This window comes from Magnolia sinica, chromosome 17, assembly GCF_029962835.1.
Source record: "Magnolia sinica isolate HGM2019 chromosome 17, MsV1, whole genome shotgun sequence".
NCBI classification, from domain to species: Eukaryota; Viridiplantae; Streptophyta; class Magnoliopsida; order Magnoliales; family Magnoliaceae; genus Magnolia; species Magnolia sinica.
In genome coordinates, this window is record NC_080589.1 from 8,398,093 (window position 1) to 8,414,877 (window position 16,785).

General features: G+C 40.1%; 1 protein-coding gene across 3 annotated transcripts; it reads right to left on the bottom strand.

Moving 5' to 3' along the window:
- Positions 1-820: 820 nt before the first annotated feature.
- Positions 821-13,525, bottom strand: LOC131230891 (uncharacterized). 3 transcript variants are annotated; one of them, XM_058226916.1, is made up of 14 exons: positions 13,306-13,525; positions 12,617-12,710; positions 11,371-11,514; positions 11,132-11,247; positions 10,375-10,529; positions 9,085-9,173; positions 8,389-8,938; positions 8,028-8,204; positions 4,754-4,905; positions 4,507-4,580; positions 3,481-3,592; positions 3,282-3,356; positions 3,013-3,205; positions 821-1,252 (listed from the first exon to the last, which is right to left on the bottom strand). In XM_058226916.1, exons 2-13 carry the CDS (start codon positions 12,704-12,706, stop codon positions 3,038-3,040), a joined length of 1,902 nt encoding a protein of 633 aa, XP_058082899.1. In that variant the 5' UTR covers positions 12,707-12,710; positions 13,306-13,525; the 3' UTR covers positions 821-1,252; positions 3,013-3,037. The 3 variants fall into 3 exon arrangements, with proteins under 3 accessions (XP_058082899.1, XP_058082898.1, XP_058082897.1); XM_058226915.1 differs by having other exon boundaries at positions 821-1,249; positions 4,501-4,580; XM_058226914.1 differs by having other exon boundaries at positions 4,501-4,580.
- Positions 13,526-16,785: the final 3,260 nt, after the last annotated feature.

Below are 16,785 nucleotides of genomic sequence, written 5' to 3' on the forward strand. Positions count from 1 at the left end.
AGTGTGTATTGGCTTGGTAGTTTTGATCGACTCTCAAATGGATGACAGTGACGAGCTGCAATATGCCTGAATTTGGATTTGAAAAAAAAAAAACCTTGAATCAATCCCAGATATAATCATGATCAGATTATATCAGAGTAGGGGAAGCAAAAATTGCAGTGAAAGTGCACAGAGAGGCTGCTCTCGAGGAGCACTGGAAGTCAAAAATCTCTTGTGCCCAGCTCCTATTGATCAGAAGGTTCATCAGAAGAATCAACTGATGGCACGACACATGGCGGCTTGAGAAACAAAAAGTTGGAGTCATCAGACGCAGTTAATGCAAAACAGCAAGGGAAGAAGCAGCAGGAGTTACTCTCCAGCCGATGCATGTCGAAAAGTCGACTTTTTCTTTTATGGTAGCAGAGAGAGATATTGAAAGAGAAAGGGAGCTGATAAGTCATGGCAACTTTTCAAAAGGCAATAGCTCACTTTAAGGAATAGGTGTTTGCATCAAAAGATTATCGGGGAGTTTCCACATAATTGGGCTGAGTTGTAATCTTCTTTTGAGTTTTCATCTTTGTATTTTTTGTCTAAGGCTTTTATTGAATAAATTCATCACCGTTCAAAAAAAAAATCAGTTAAGCTCCATCCGTAGTTGGGTCTTTGCAGCAACAATCTGGATTGCCGTACAACCATATGCCATGCATACGTTTGAAGAGCCACCACCAATTTCTAAAAGGTGCAAAACTAACATAGGAGTGTAGCGCTTATAAACTACGGGCCACCAGAAAGGAAAAATAGGAGGAAGAAGAAGAAGAGAAGAAGAAAAGATGGAAAAATAGAAAGGAAGGAAGAGAGAATATTGCCAATGTCAAAAGAACTGCTTCCAACACCAGTTGTGGCTGCTAGCCATATCAACCAATGCCAATCAGATTCTATTTTGTGTAGACGGCAGCAAGGATATTATATTTTAGCATAAATAATGCCTATTACACTGAAGACATGGGATTTTCTTTTTTACCATCATATCAGTTGGAGCTATTTTTGTACCTCTTAGCAAGACCAAAATCCAGGCATCTGTCAACAGAGCCTGAAAAAATCAGAAATACCGAACTAAAAAGATTGAACTCGTAGTTACCAAAATTCGAACCAGCAAGAGATCCGTGAGCAGCTCTCAACAAACTGATTAGCATGTGACTGCAAATTGCGAGTTGATTGGTGATTTCTGGAACCTTGTTCCATGCATCTTGATTTTTCACCGCCGTGACTTCTACTGTGAAGAACAATGGACCATGAGCCAGGTAGGTTCAAATCAGTACAAATGTATAAATATGACCAAGTATATGATTCCTGGCCTGTGGATACGTCCAATATCCTTTGGCCCTGAGTTTCCGTAAGTGGGAAGCTGATCTGATGGGCCTCAGCTGAGGATGGACCATTTCAAAAAACCAGCCCAAAATTCAACAAACCTGATCCTTCAACTGGGATCCTGCAAATAGATGCCTAAGAAAAGTAACATAGTAGCAACAGTCCACTTTAAATGGAAATAAGACGACAAATTGGATGTCTAGGATCTTCCAGTGTTGGAGATTTTCGCTGCATGGTCCATTATGGTAGCACCCATCAGATCAGCCATCCAGACAACTGCACCGACCTCATTCTTTGAGCACAAGGCTTGAGGATGCTATAAAAGGTACTTGAAAAAGAAACTTTCAGCAGAGAAAACATTAAAAAATGTCGACGTCTGCGTACCTAGGTGACAATGGACCTAGCAAGGGCGGGGCCAGATTGGCCTTAGCCCTAGTCCCCTAAGCCATGGTCCTAGACCCAATCGGGCTAAAAGAGCCCTAGCCCCGACCCTACAAGGCCATGCCAGGCTAAGGCTCACCCTAGCCTGGCCCTAGTGGCCTAACCCTCACCCGAGCCTGTTCCTGGCCCAAATCGAGCTAAAAAGGCCCCCGCCCTCACCCTACAAGGCCAGGCCGGGCTAGGTCGCCTCCATGAGGAGAAGAGTGAAATGATCAAAGGTTTGAAATGAGTCCAAATTTAGAGAATTTTAGGGGCATTTCCTCCATCTACATGTCCCGTCGTGTGTGAATTGAAAGATGAAATACACATGTATATTGAACAGGACCACTCACAAATGTCTTTAATGATTGGACTGCACCACCAACGGACCAGGTAGGGCCATTCATCATTGGTCCTGGCCTGGGCCTAACACCAGACCTATATTTTAAGCCATATACCGCTTAAACCCTGTATGGGCTTAGGACAGCAGGCCTCGATTTTAAGCCATACAGGGCCAGCCCAACACGGGGCCAAGCCTCAGGGCAAGCTTAGGGCAAGCCATGGCCCAAGATGGCTGAGCCGGTCCCGATCTAAGCAGCTTTACCCTGTACAGTCACAAATTGAGCCCTTAAGCTTGGCCAAAGAACGGGGACCGGCCTTGAAAACTAGGCCCAATGTCCAAGCTGCGCTGAACCCAAGACAATGATGAATGACAAAGTGAGATCATCTAGTGGGGCACCATTATACAAAAAGAACGGACAGTTTAAAGACACTCGTGGTCACTTCTCATTCACCATAAGTGTAGTTTAAAGAAACTGGATTGATTCAGTTCATGTTTCCATGATCCAAACCGTTTATATGAAGGGACTCGCCAAACACAGTGAATGCCCTAAAAGAATATTCTTGACTATTTCAAACCTTTGATCATTTACACCTTTGCCTTACAGGCCTATGGGGCCAGGCCCAGGCTTAGGGTATTAGAGGCTAGGCGAAGGCCAGGTTTAGGGAGAATATTCTTGCCTATTTCACACCTTTGATCATTTACACCTTTGCCTTACAGGCCCATGGGGCCAGGCCCAGGCTTAGGGTATTAGAGGCTAGGCAAAGGCCGGGTTTAGGGAAGTAGGGCTAGGACCAACCCCAGACCAGCCTAGTTGGGCATGTTGCCACCACTTTGCGTACCTTGTAGGGAGATGTATCACTAGTGATAGATGATACAAAGAAGCAATTAACAAAGAAAGGTACCTTTTGCTTTTGATCTTCGATGCGCCTAGTTATCAACATCGCTATCACTTGGGGATTTATCTTCTTCCTCCTCTTCCTCTTCTTGTCCATAAACGACTTCGTCAACATCTTCATCTTCGTCTTCATCGTCACTTTCATCCACCTGATGACCGTTTGATAGTGCTGGACCTGTGTTCTGTCCTGCTTTGTCGACCTGAAAACATAAGAGAGAACATCAATCAGTGTACAAGGAGACTGCTATTAAGGATAAGAAGAAAGAAGCTCTTGACCTGTGCCATGATGAGCTGCAGACGGCCAGACAACTGTAATAGAGGTTGAATAGCTGCACATTTGGACTTCGTCATCTGCAATAGTTAGTTACAGGAATTTAGTGGGCCACTCTTGCGAATCCAGCAACAAGAGATGAGGAACATAACTTTGCTTCATTAATAGATAAGAGTTGCTATAAATGACTTTAAGATCATATACCTCGCATAAGGTATCAAGCATGTGTACAGACGGCTCCTGAGATATTACATGGCGACTGTGGTTCACTAATATACTGCATATCCATGGAAGAACATATTTTCCACTGCCTGACCTGTTGAAAACAGATGTTTAAATTAAGATGTAATCAGATTAAGAGGCCAGTTGCTCTGCAACTTTTCTAGCTTATTCTAGAAAAGTTCCATCCACCACACTTCTCTACCCTTCTTACTATTACCCCCTCCATGCCATTGCCTAAAAAACCCCTGGAAAAGTTGTACAACCCCAAAAAAACCCAAAATGTACAGTACAACCTTTCACCTGAGATTTTTGCATCACTGCCCTAAATCTAAAATGGCATCACACTACCTTGATCTTAAAAGATCCAATATATTTAACCCTCTTCTAATTCTAAAATGGCATCACCCCACCTCAATCTTAGAAGATTCAAGAGAAATGCTCCAATGCTCTCAAAGCACTATAAGTTATACTGCTCCTGGTTGCATTTAGTTGCATGGGACACCTGAACTATCCAGTCCATCAATCTAGACTGTTCACTAGGTCCAATGCACATTTCATGAGTAACCATGCAAGCATCATACCAATCTAAAAAAATGTTAACCACTGATCAATGGTCTTTAATACGGTCAGTCAAGATCATTTACACAAAAAATAGATCCAGTCAACAATTTGATCTATCTATTTGTTAGAGACCATCATGGATTGCTCATGATTCTAATGCGTCACTTTTGCTAGGCAATCCTAGCCATCCCATCCATGGCTTGGAAAAATGATGGCTACAAAAAATAAGGCCAAATCAAGGATGAATTGGATCATCAGATCAGTACGAATTTTTCACAGCATCCTTAGAAATGTGTTCTGGACTTAACATACAGTTGAGATCGATCAATTGGACTAACTGAACTGATGCAACTAGGAGCACTATAACTTTATAATGTTCTGGGAGCACTGGAGCATTTCTCAAGACTCAGTATATTTAAGATAAAAATAGGGACTGAATACCTTGACCTCCATGCAGCCACTAAGACCTTCAGAGACTTGTACGCATCACTGGGGCTCATAGATAAGACAACAGCCCGAATCTGATGGAGAAGATAGTGACTTAGTCAGAACTCAGAAATGGCAATTGAAGCATTAAAGAGGTGTGTCTCAAGAGGGAGTTCGCTCGAAGATCCAAAATATCATTTGTAGAAGCAAAAATCGCAATTCCTCCTTATCTAAATGCATGGTTTACCTATTCTTTGAAGACACCAACCTTCTTTGTTGGCATGTTAGCTTCAACCAATCGGTGGATCTCCAGATAATTCTCTTTACCAAGATCTTCCTCTTTAGCAAGGATTCCTAGTGATCTAAGCCTGTCCTCCATGCATATTGTAGCAGGATCTTCTTCAACCTTTTCCCGGTCATCTGCACAAACAAATAACAGGAAGAAAAGTGACCAAGCATAACCTCCAAATTTTATAGAAAGATTTATTACATCAAAGTGTTATATGAATAATATATGCATAGGAATCCATGGATGGTCAAACTAATACATCATTAAACCAAAAGAACATTTGCATGCCATTCTTATACTTATAGAGCTTTGCTAGGCCCACACACATGCAATAAAACTCATGTACATGCCACACAAGTGTGCCATGGCACGACAGGTCTGATATCCAATTCATCCATCAAAATGGTATATTGATGCCATAGCCAAAGAATCAGATTGATTCAGTGTTCAGGTGGGCTACGGTTTGCAAAACAAATGCATGGCTCTGAAAAACTTGGCTAAAGTTTTCTAACCCATCCACATGTTTCCAACATTGGCCCTACATGTTGAGTGGACTAGATTTATTTTTGGGAAAACATGTAGAATGCCGGACAAACCTGATGGATGGATAGGATCTTGCACCTATGTACCATGCTGGCACGTGTGGCCTGTATGCGAGCTTTAGTGCATGTGTGTGCACGCTTAGCGAAGCTCTATACTTATATAAGACGACAATCTCTCCAGAAGCATCAAGCTATTTCAACAGTCATAAATAGGTGCTGAGACAAGTCCATTTCTTACTAAAGTTAGATTCAAAATCCTATTCTCAACAAATTTCCAAATTGATCTTGATGCTCAAGCATAAGAGCTGTGGTTCGATGATGAAGTTGTGACAGAGAAAGAGAGGGTTGTGAGAGAGGGATGGAGAGGTGTGGCTATGAGAGAGGTTGGTGTTGATGACATTGACAGAAGCAATGACAGACAATGAGGGCTATCAGAATGGGTTTTTTCTCTCTTTCACCCAACCTGATCAGTGGAATCGGGTTGCCAAAATGGATTCCTGTGTTGGTCCAAGTCGGATATGATGCCGGAATCAATGGCATGTTCGACAGTGACATGGTGATCAGAGACGACAGAGTTGCTCACTGTTGGTTGGAAACACTGTCGGAATCATGACGCAGAGAGAGAGAGAGAGAGAGAGAGAGAGAGAGAGAGAGAGGTGAGGCTATGAGAGAGAGAGGTGCGACTGCGTTTTTAAATGGGGGCCCCTCAAGGGTCGAAATCATATCCATAGAAGGATTTCAGCCGAATCGATTTCGATTCTCACCTTTCACCCGTGTTTTCAAAAGTGTCAAAAGGAGGAATTTGGATTACACTTGAATCAAAATCCCCCCAGTTCCACACTCCCAAATGCACCCAAAACTCTCAAATACCCTTAATTCCTTTCAAATACAAGTTGCCAAACAACCTCATAGTGATGGTCTCTTGCGAGCAAAGGGTTGCGTGGCTCAAGCAGGCCCCACCCCCATGTGTTTCTGAAATTCACTCCAAATTATCAGGTGCGTAGCCCACATTAGGTTTAGGGCTCGAAAACCAGGAGAATCTATGATTTAGGTGGGCCACACCAAGGGAAACAGTCAGGAGCAAGGTATTCTGTATCGGTAATGGTCGTCGTAACAGTCACCACCATTACTGATACGGGGGGCATAATGACTAATGACCATTACGACCCTCGTAACGGCTGGAAAAAAAATTACCGAATAATTCTGGAAAAACATTTACAAAATTCATAATCATGTAAATATTCCAAATATGTACTCATTTTTTATTTTGAATGTGTTTATGGTAATGTAACGGTCCACTCTTTGGTGAGTATTGTATCTAGTTGTCTAGTAAATTTATGAACATAGTTATGTCTCTATAATATTTACACATTACAAGCAAGCATTAGAACTAGAAATCGAAGGGGAAAAAAAAGGCATAAATATCACTTTTTCAAATTATTTAAATAAATAAAAAAAATAGCCTTTCGAGCTTCTATTTGCCCAAATCACTTCAATTTACGATTTTAATCCTAAAAACTATAGCAAGAGTGGTCAAAATCTATTGTAGAATAATTTAGGAAAGCTTTTTTAAATGAGAAAAGTGAAAATAATAATAATAATAATAATAATAAATGAGGAGAAAAATGGATTTAAATACGGAAAAAAAAAAGTGCTCATTTTTCAACCGTTATTGGAGTAACGATCGTTATGCCTCATAACAGCCAATATAGTCCCAAAAAACCAGCTTCCCCATTTCACCCCCGTATCGCGTGACAATCACAGCCGTTACCTATACTTATCGGCCTTTACGACCGTATTGTAACACATACAGAACACTTTGTTGGGAGGGGATACACACACTTGATTTTTGGCAGGGCGCAACATTGTGTATGTGAAAATCCACTCTAACCATTATAAGCATCATCCCATGTTAGGTCTAAAGCCAAAAAAATAGGTTGACCAGTGATTTAGGTGCACACTAACGGAAACAATTGAGAGAGAGACTTTCACCCTTGATTTTTTATAGGGCCACCAAATTGAGTGTGTGAAATCCACTCCAACCATTAGATGCCACACAAAATGTTAGACCTGGGAACCCAAAAGTCAAGCCCGTCTGTCATTCAGGGGAGCCACACTAAGGGAAATAGTTTGCAAGGTGGGCGTCCCCCAATACACTCATTTCAATCATGTGGTCCACCTAAATCATGGATGGGTCTGATATTTGAGCCCTAGACATGGGGTGAGACAAATGATGATCGGATTAAATTTCACATAATATCATGGTGAGGCCCACCCAGGCCACCCGCCTTTTTTCTCACACGGATGGTCTCCTGCTGGCTGCAACACCACTCACAGTAGGCCACCAGCATATAACTACACACATGTGCTAGACATGCATGCCTAAAATGTGTCATGTTGCTATTAGACAAGTTCCAACTAGTAACATATGCTAACCCCTCCTTAAAAAAAATATAATAATAATAATAATAATAATTTAAAAAAAAAAAAAATCTAATAACATATGCTACCATATGTATATTTAAGGAGAATACTTAGCAGTTTGGTCATAAACATACTCTGAACTTTTCGATCGATGCAGAACTAAATTAAGGATGTTTATGCATCATAAAATGCGAATGATGATTCTATCACTCTTTGAACACTATAAGAAGATGCAAATGTCAACAGCTAGGGTTCAACTATCTTCCAAAATACAATGTTTTGCCTACCTTCAATGCTCAAGGGCCCAACTTCACTCTTCCTGCTAACGACAACATCAGCCATTACTTCTTCATGATCAACGGTAGTTTGCATCTTATTGTGCTTTCTCTTTTTGACATGAACATCATGTAGCTTTGGTATTGGAAGTACCGCATCTTCAGCATTTGCACGGTCTAAAGCGATGACTGTTCAATCATAATAGAAGTAGTAAGTGCATTTTAAACTGTTAAAAGTTCTCAACAAATCTAAGGTATGATATAGAGACATTTTGGAAAATGAAATAAGGAAATTTCAAAAGAGTGACATAAATAGAAATTTAGGCATATTTTAGTTCCTTTCAATGCGAAAATCTACCATTACACATCATACCTTCATTTTGCAACACATGGCCTTTCTGGGACTTGGAAGAAGACCAATCTTTTGGCAAAAGAACCCCATCATGGGAGCTGTTTAAGTTCACATCAATACCACGCTGAACTAGGAGTTTCTCAAATGATGGCTTTACTATGGAACCATAAGCAACAAACACTTGCCCAGAGGCAGGTTTCACAATGCCTTGTAAGTTTGCAGCAAATATGGTAGGTACCGAACCCTTGTGATTCTTCGGGAGCGATGCCTCAGGAGATAATGAGATCTTTGTAGGCTTAGAATTGCGTAATTCCTCGATGTTCTTCCCATGCCAAAAATAGCAAACACCTAACTCTGAAATGGCTAAAACATTTAAACTTTCATCATCTGTTTCCCCACTTTCTGTGCCCTTACTGTCCAGAAAGACTGCGGGATGATCCATCGAAAGCACACAGCTTGCAGATTGCTTTTTGACACCATCTATTTTCCACATTGCAATGTATCTTTCACCAAGAGCAGAAGATAGGATGTACTTCCCATCTTCGGTGAAGATCATGCAACGAACAGCAACCTATATGACAGTAGTGTGCACAAAGTAATTGAAATCAGCGGTCCTTGTCAAGTAGCAAACCAAAGAAAAATACAAGCAAACAACAAAAGAACAATATAAAAGAAAGGAATGCACAAAAACTATACAAGGAAATGGTATACACTCACAGGATGGCCAGAAAACTTCTGTATCTTTTTATTATCAGGGCAATCAAAAATTTTCAACTGAGCAGCTGCCGTGGCTAATATTTTCCCATCTGACAAGGACAAATTACCTTAGCAATTTAATCCATAAACTAAGCAATTAAAAAAAGCTGAAATAAGGAAATAAACTAGCAATAGACTAGTAAAATAACCAGAGAAAATCATTTAGAGTTGGGACGTTTCCAGAAAACAAGCAACAAAAAGTGGTACAATTCCAATCAGCAAGGCATGTAGTCAATTCAATGATTTCAATCGGTATTCAATCAGATAATAAATTTGAAAAATAACCAGACAACAATGGCATAGATGAAATTTATGATGTTATCCATTTCATTCCATGTATATGTTTTTTTCAAGGTATTCTGTAACGGCCACCACCATTACCTTTACAATACTGGGTCATGGTCTCCTTTTTTTTTTAATTGAAAATTTTTTTAAAAAAAAAAAAAAAACACTGTATAGGCCCCGTAACAGTCCATTACGGGGCCATCAAGGCCTTTACAGGAGGCGTAATGGGCCATTACGAGGACTATCATGGCCTTTATGGGTCATTTTTTCCGTAACGGCCATTACGGCCTTTACAACCCCGTAACATGTAACGGCTGCCACCATTTCCTTTACGTGACGCCCTTTACGGCACACCATGGTTTTTTTACTAGTTCATGCTCTGTTTATCAGCATTGAAATTGTTCAGGACAGAAGAAAACATGCAAACAAAATGAGAAACATGGCACCAGTCCCATTGGAAAAAAAAAAAAAAAAAAAAGTCTAATAAATAGCAAGCAACCCCAGATGCAGCTCTGTTATTGAGCCTAAATTTGGAGTGTTAAACCCCTTTAAAGGGCTGAGAGAAGTGAATAATTTCCAAGTCACAATTCTCATCCTACAAGCAAAAAACATCATCAAACTAGTGGGTTGCCTCCGTCTTACTCTTCAATTCAATCATCTCATTTAACTGAAAAGAATAGAAAGTCCCAAAAAGAAGCATAAAAAGGGTAAGATAATGAACACGGATGACTAACCAAATGTCTAAACACATTCAGAATTTCCATCTAAGCACTAGATTAGACAAACGAATCCCCGACAAAATAAAACGTAATAGTGCTGATGCTATCACACACAATGTAGGCTTTGGTGTGGAATATATCTTGACTTCTTGACAAAAACATAACCACTTAAAATACAATATCAGAGCATGAACTTCATCTAAAGCTCAAAAGGGTAAGTAGGAAGTCATTCAAACAATTTTCATACCTGAAGAGATGGACAAAGAGGACACCGCCTTTGTAGATGCCCTAAACTTCCCTAATAGGCTCCCAGCAGACAAATCAATCTGGCAAACCATACCATCAGCACCCGCAGTATATATGCATGAACCCTTGTTAGAAGAAGAAATGGCATTGACACCCCTGCCCATTATCAAAGATAGTTAGATGCCATTGATACAAAGTTTGAGCCAGATTGCTAGCTATGACATCCATACAATCACACATGATAGTGTCAGCATAGTAAAAGATAAATAAACACTCCAAAGTTGACATGCATTGTATCAATCATTAGAAGAAAAAATATTAGACAGGAGAAACAAATTTGGAATGTAATACAAGATGAGCTATATTATCCTCAGCCCAGGGAATCTTGCAGAGGCTCACATGCATGCAATAATGCATGAACACACCCTCTATCTCCACATGCTTCACACATACTGCCCAACGTTTACAGTAGTAAAATAGGGTTTCCAGTACAATCTTAAGGAGCCAACGTCTAACAATTTAGGTAATACATTTAAATACTAAACATGACATTTTATTCCTCTTTTCTTACTTTCATGGTGTTCCTTTCACTATGTTTCTTCGTTCTTGTCAATATTTCTCAAAACAATCACATCAACTCGCAACAACCAGACAAACATCAGCTAGAACTTAGTTCTTGGCGGTGCCAGTTAGGCAGCCATGCTGGCAAATAATTCTCAAACTCAGATTCCGTGTCAAAGATATTATGAAAAACTCACCCAGGATGGCAGTCATTTACTCTCCACCTCAGCTGACCAGCTGCAACATCCAGAGCCAAAACATCACCACTGCCCGTCCCTAACACTAACAACGAATGCGCAGGTTTCCTTTTCTTCTAAAATTCATAAACAGAACCAAATTACACAAAGCCAGTCCAAAAAAAAATGCTGGGTATGATCCAAAAGGCTAAAAAATAAGAATAATATCCTAAACATCCAAGCTTATCTAGAACACGAACCTTGTGCCCGAAATGCACCCACTTCATGCAAGTGTAATCAAGTGAAAGATGCCCGCTTTCAGACTTACTGGACAGATTTGTGTCATCAGTTGATGTGATGTCTGCAAACTCGGTCTGTACTTGTCCCTTCAAAGTGTCCCATATCTGGCGATAAAAAAAGGCAATGCTCGTTACCCATCAAAAATATATATGTGACAAGCAACCACTGAAAAAATCCACGTAACTTTCCTTCCAGAAAATAGCTTTCACGTCAATGTTCTAAATCTCAATAAAATGACATAAAGGGTTATTTTGGGAACAAAATGCATTATGTTTGCTTATATCATCCTTTTAAAAAAAAAGAATTGTGTTCGCATATATCCATGACTTCAATCACATCAATGTTTTAGCCCTTCAAGGGAAATGCCTAGTTCCTGAGAGTATAGTTGCATGAAGAGTGTAGCAAAGCCGAAACATATTCAAGTGTCTATTTCAAAATGTTAGCAAGTATAAATAGCCAGGAAACAGGAGCATGAGCATAAGTCTGAAGTACAGGCCCATAGAATCCCGTATCGCGTATCATCTCGTGCCGATACAGATATGATACGGCCATATCGGCCAATACGATACCGATATTCATATCCATGGTTACAAGGATCATTTAACTATGCTACAGACCCATGACTACATGACGTAGCACTTTTCACATCCTCAGGCGTCAATAACCAAATCCAAGGAACCAAGCAAATCCAAATATAGCTGCGACCAATTTTAATTGCTTCTAATTTTGCCTTATTTGAATTACTGGCACCAAAAGGGCCAGCAGTCACAAACATGGTCCGGCCTAGGTTGTCTCTAACAAGACAAAATCATGTCACAAGGACCATCATTACAAACAACAAGCTACTGAATTCACTGCAAATACTTCTAGCAACCATCATTATCTATACATTTGAATATCATGAGAAAGATAGTTGGATGGGATGCTTGCCTGCCCAAATTAATATCCAATGCATTTCAGATAGGACTGATCTGAGATGCATTGGGCATCTATATGGGGCAGAAAAATAAAGAACACCCATATCCCGCAAAATGCAGTTCTGGTTTTCCGCTGTCCCAAATGATTGGGAGAATGGATGACGCCTAGTAATTTCAGGTACATCCAAATGTGCCTAAGCAATCCGCATATTCTAAATCTCTAGCACTTTCTGTGAATCCTAACCTATGCATGGCCTGCCGCAGAATGCAACAGGAATTTGCAACTAACCTTAATCCGACCATCTCCTGAAGTAATGGCTAAAAAGTCCAACGAAGGACTGAATGATGTAAAGAGGTCTTTGATATTCGGTGAGCCCATGATCCTGCAAAAAAAAAAAAAAAAGACAGTTGAGCAAGAAGAGATCATCATGCACGCCACATGTGGCAAACATAGGAGCGATCGAGTCCATTCAGGCCTGTCTACACATCAGCAGTATATATACAAAATACAATTGTGGCCCACCTGATGAGTGGAAATTCTCTATTTTCAGGATACAATACATTCATGGTGCCCACCATCTGATGAGCATGACGAACAGTCCAGATTCAACATACAAGTGCAGCCCACCTGATTAGTGGATCCCGTACACGAGTGCAAGTCCGAATACTTGGGTCAGCACAGTATGTAAGAAATCCAATCCATTCATCAGGCAGGGTTTCAACTCAATATCTTCCATGGCCGGGAAATCAGATTGTTAGAGTCATCAAAAGGGATACACATGACGCTGAATGACAAGACAGTTTTTTTCTAGACGACCATTCTATTCATACAAGAGCGGCCCACATAATGACCAGACCGACCCGATTTCGTAACACAGCACATACACGATCGAGGTCCAAGAAATGAACAGCCTGGATCAAATTATTTTGCACTTCAACTAAACAAAATCCATCTATTACAACAAATGGATGACATACCTTGAAATTTTCTCTGGTTAGAAAAAATCAGGAATCCTTTTCTCCTCGGAGAGAAAGAGAGAGAGAGTCACGACTCGTTTTCTCTGCTGAGAGAGAAAGAGAATCACAGTCGGTTTCTCCGCTGCGAAAGAGAGAGTAAAAACCCTCTGATTTTAGCTCGAGCTGCTGCAGCTGCTTCGGTCTGTTTTCCGTTTCAAATCTTCTTCAACTAAAACCCTAGCAGAACCCGCTCCGGCCCTTTTTGTCGAAATTGGATTGCGTACTGAGTAACTCAGTACGCTCTTATCGTACTGAGTAAACTCTGTTGGGCCCACCGTGAATGCATGTGGTTTATCCACACCGTCCATTCGTTTTCCCAGATCCTTTTAGGGGTTCAACCCAAAATTGATGCATATAAAAAGCTCAATTGGACCATACCACAGGAAAAAGTGGAACTATTGATTTCCACCGTTGAAATTTTTTTAAGGCCTTTAGTGATATTTATTTGTCATCCAACCTGTTCATAAGACCAGAAAGACATGGATGAATGGAAAACACAAATATCAGCTTGATCTAAAACTTTGGCTGCCCCCATGAATTCTTCAACGGTAGATGTTCAATTCACACTGTTTCCGGTGGTGTGGTCCAGTTGAGGTTTGCGTATATTCCATTTTTTGGATAAGTTAATAAAATTATGTGTTAAAAGAGATGGACGGAGTGGATACAATGCATGAATGAAATTGGGGTCCACAAAGTTTGCTCACTACGCTTAGCGTACGGAGTTACTCAGTACGCAATCTGCTTCCCTTTTTGTCTGCCTATTTCTCTTTTCCAAAATTGCCCTCGCTGGAAAATAGCGTTTTTTGCCGGACGCGACTTAACTGGGAAGTGGATTGCGTCCGACCTCCGCCGGACAATTTCCGTCCGACCAGGGCTGCTGTGGGGTCCACCATGATGTATCTGTTTATCCACGCCCTTCATCCATTTTCTCGTATCATTTTAATTTTGGAAACTTTAAATGAGGCGGATCCGACCACACCAAATAATGAGCTTGGGTTGCATTGAATGCGAAAGTCATTTCTGCTGTGGTCCACTTAGCGTTGGAGCTACCTCATTTTTGGGCTCTTACCTTGAAAGGACCTGAGAAAAGGGATGTACAGCGTGGATAAACAGATACATCATGATGGGCCATACCTTAAAAGTACTTGAGAAAATGGATGTACGGCGTGGATAAACAGATACATCACGATGGGCCCACGGGAGCCCCCGGTCGAACGGATTATTGCCCGGTTGGGGTCGGACACGGGATCCCGGAGCCAGCATGTGGGTGGGGCCCACCACGATGTGTGAATTGTATATCTACTCCGTGCATCCGTTTTTCAAACTCATCTTATGGCATGAAGTCGAAATTGAAGCTTATATAAGTCTCGGGTGGACCATATTAAACAAAACAATGATAATTGAAGGACTACCCTTAAAAACATGCTACAGTGTGATGTTTATTTGCCATCCAACCTGTTGACAAGGTAACACATACCTTAGTATATCTTTCCTATATGCACTCTTGTCAACTCAATACATCAGTTTTTGGTGCTACTTGTTGAGAACCATGGAAGCATACGTAGACAAATCAAACAAAGTACACATAATCATACAACTAAGCCTGGGTACAAATTATGGTAGAAAAATTCTTTTTAAAAAATAAAAAATAAAATAATGACAACACAAAGTGTTGAGTATACACTATGAAAGCGTCAGAACAAGCCTCAAATCTACTTCATAAGCTCTATCTATGCCCTATAGACCCTTAATAACAATTTAGAAAACTCTGTAACACATCTACTATTCTCAAATTCCGATTACACCCGATATATAAAGTATTATAATTGGAATAGGAAATAAATTTTACACTTATGCAACTCTATGTGTACTTAATGAAACTTTAATGAAATCGACCACCCATTAAAGATCTGCCACTGGTATCAAACTTAATTCAATGACATAAAGTAACAATACCAAAACATTCCATCAATCAGCAATGAGATTTTTGAATTTTTCTGATAGCATCGACCTCCACTCAATAGCATTGACAAATCACGTTGTTAATAGACATAAGACATAAACAACAATCCAAATCTCAAGTTGCCCACCCCACTCGAAGCAGTGATGTTTATCCATTAAATATTTATCGTGGGCAACAAAAGTTTTAGATCAAACTAATATTTGTATGGTCCTTTCATACATATCTTTCTAACCTTATTAACGCATATGATGGCAAATAAATGTTCTGGTAGTCTCCATCGAGTTTTTAATTGTGAGTTGTTAATCACCACTATTTTTTATGGTGTAATACTTGAGATTTGGATATGCCATACTTTCGGGGATTATGACCCATGATGAGTTGGAGAGACGGATGGATGGCGTGGATACGATAAAAATAATTCACAGTGAGTCCCACACACATGGATTCACCGACCTTGGTGATCCATGGATCCACTCAAGTGTGTCCCATAGCTGCCACCCACAGGTTCCCACGTGTTAAAATGATAGGATGATTTCAACTACTCATATTCCTTTACTGACACAGTTCAAGCCAGACATAAACCAAGCTACTTATAAGCCTGGCTTCAATTGTTTTTAAAAAGATCAGCTGGTATTGGCCTCAATAGAATTTTAAACAAAACCAAATCTCATAGCCAAAGTTCTCTTAAAAAACCAAACCAAGCTCAAACTAAGGCAATATTGCCTCAGCTCAACTTGATTTAGCTTGATTCAGCTGATAGATTATATACAAATGCATCCTTAGGTGTGATCCACTTGAACTCTGGATATGACTCAATTTTAGGGTCATGTCCTAAAATGATATGTAAAAACGAATGGACGGTGTGGATAATATATAATACATATAGATAAATGCACACTGTTTCAAGTGGTTTGCTCCACTTAAACTTTGGATGTGATTCAATTTTGGATATCTCCTAAAATAATATGTAAAAATAGATAGACAGTGTGGATAATACATGCACATGACCGTGGTCCACATATCTTTCTCAATATGCTAAAGCATGATTCGATTTGTTTGGTGACCTCAACACTCATCACATAGCTTATGTAAAAGGTGGGATGAGATTCAAAAAACATAATTATAACATATGGCAGGGATTGTCCCATGTTATTATGGGATTAACTAAATTCCTTGCTATGTTTGTAATATGGTGGTACATTGAATGAATGTACCCACCATCATTTGAAACTATTGAAACTAACACATGTGTTATATCCAAACCGTTCATCTGTTTTGTAACCTCATTTTATGGCATGAGCCTAAAAATGAGGCAAATCCAAAACTTATGTGGCCCCAAAGATGTTTTCGACGGCAGGTATTCAATCCCTGTTGCTTTCTATGGTGGGGTCCACTTGAGCTTTAGATCTACCTAATTTTTTGGCCCATGCTTTAAAATGATCTCAAAAAATGCGTGGACGGTGTGGTTATAGCCCACA

Bases quoted from the DNA above. Each gene is read 5' to 3' on its own strand.
- LOC131230891 (XM_058226915.1), bottom strand. From the start codon at position 12,706: ATGGGCTCACCGAATATCAAAGACCTCTTTACATCATTCAGTCCTTCG. The intron at 3,593-4,500 runs GTATTCAGTCCC...TGTTTTCAACAG, and splicing joins GTGGCTGCATGGAGGTCAAG to GTCAGGCAGTGGAAAATATG. The intron at 3,357-3,480 runs GTATATGATCTT...TAACTATTGCAG, and splicing joins TGCTTGATACCTTATGCGAG to ATGACGAAGTCCAAATGTGC.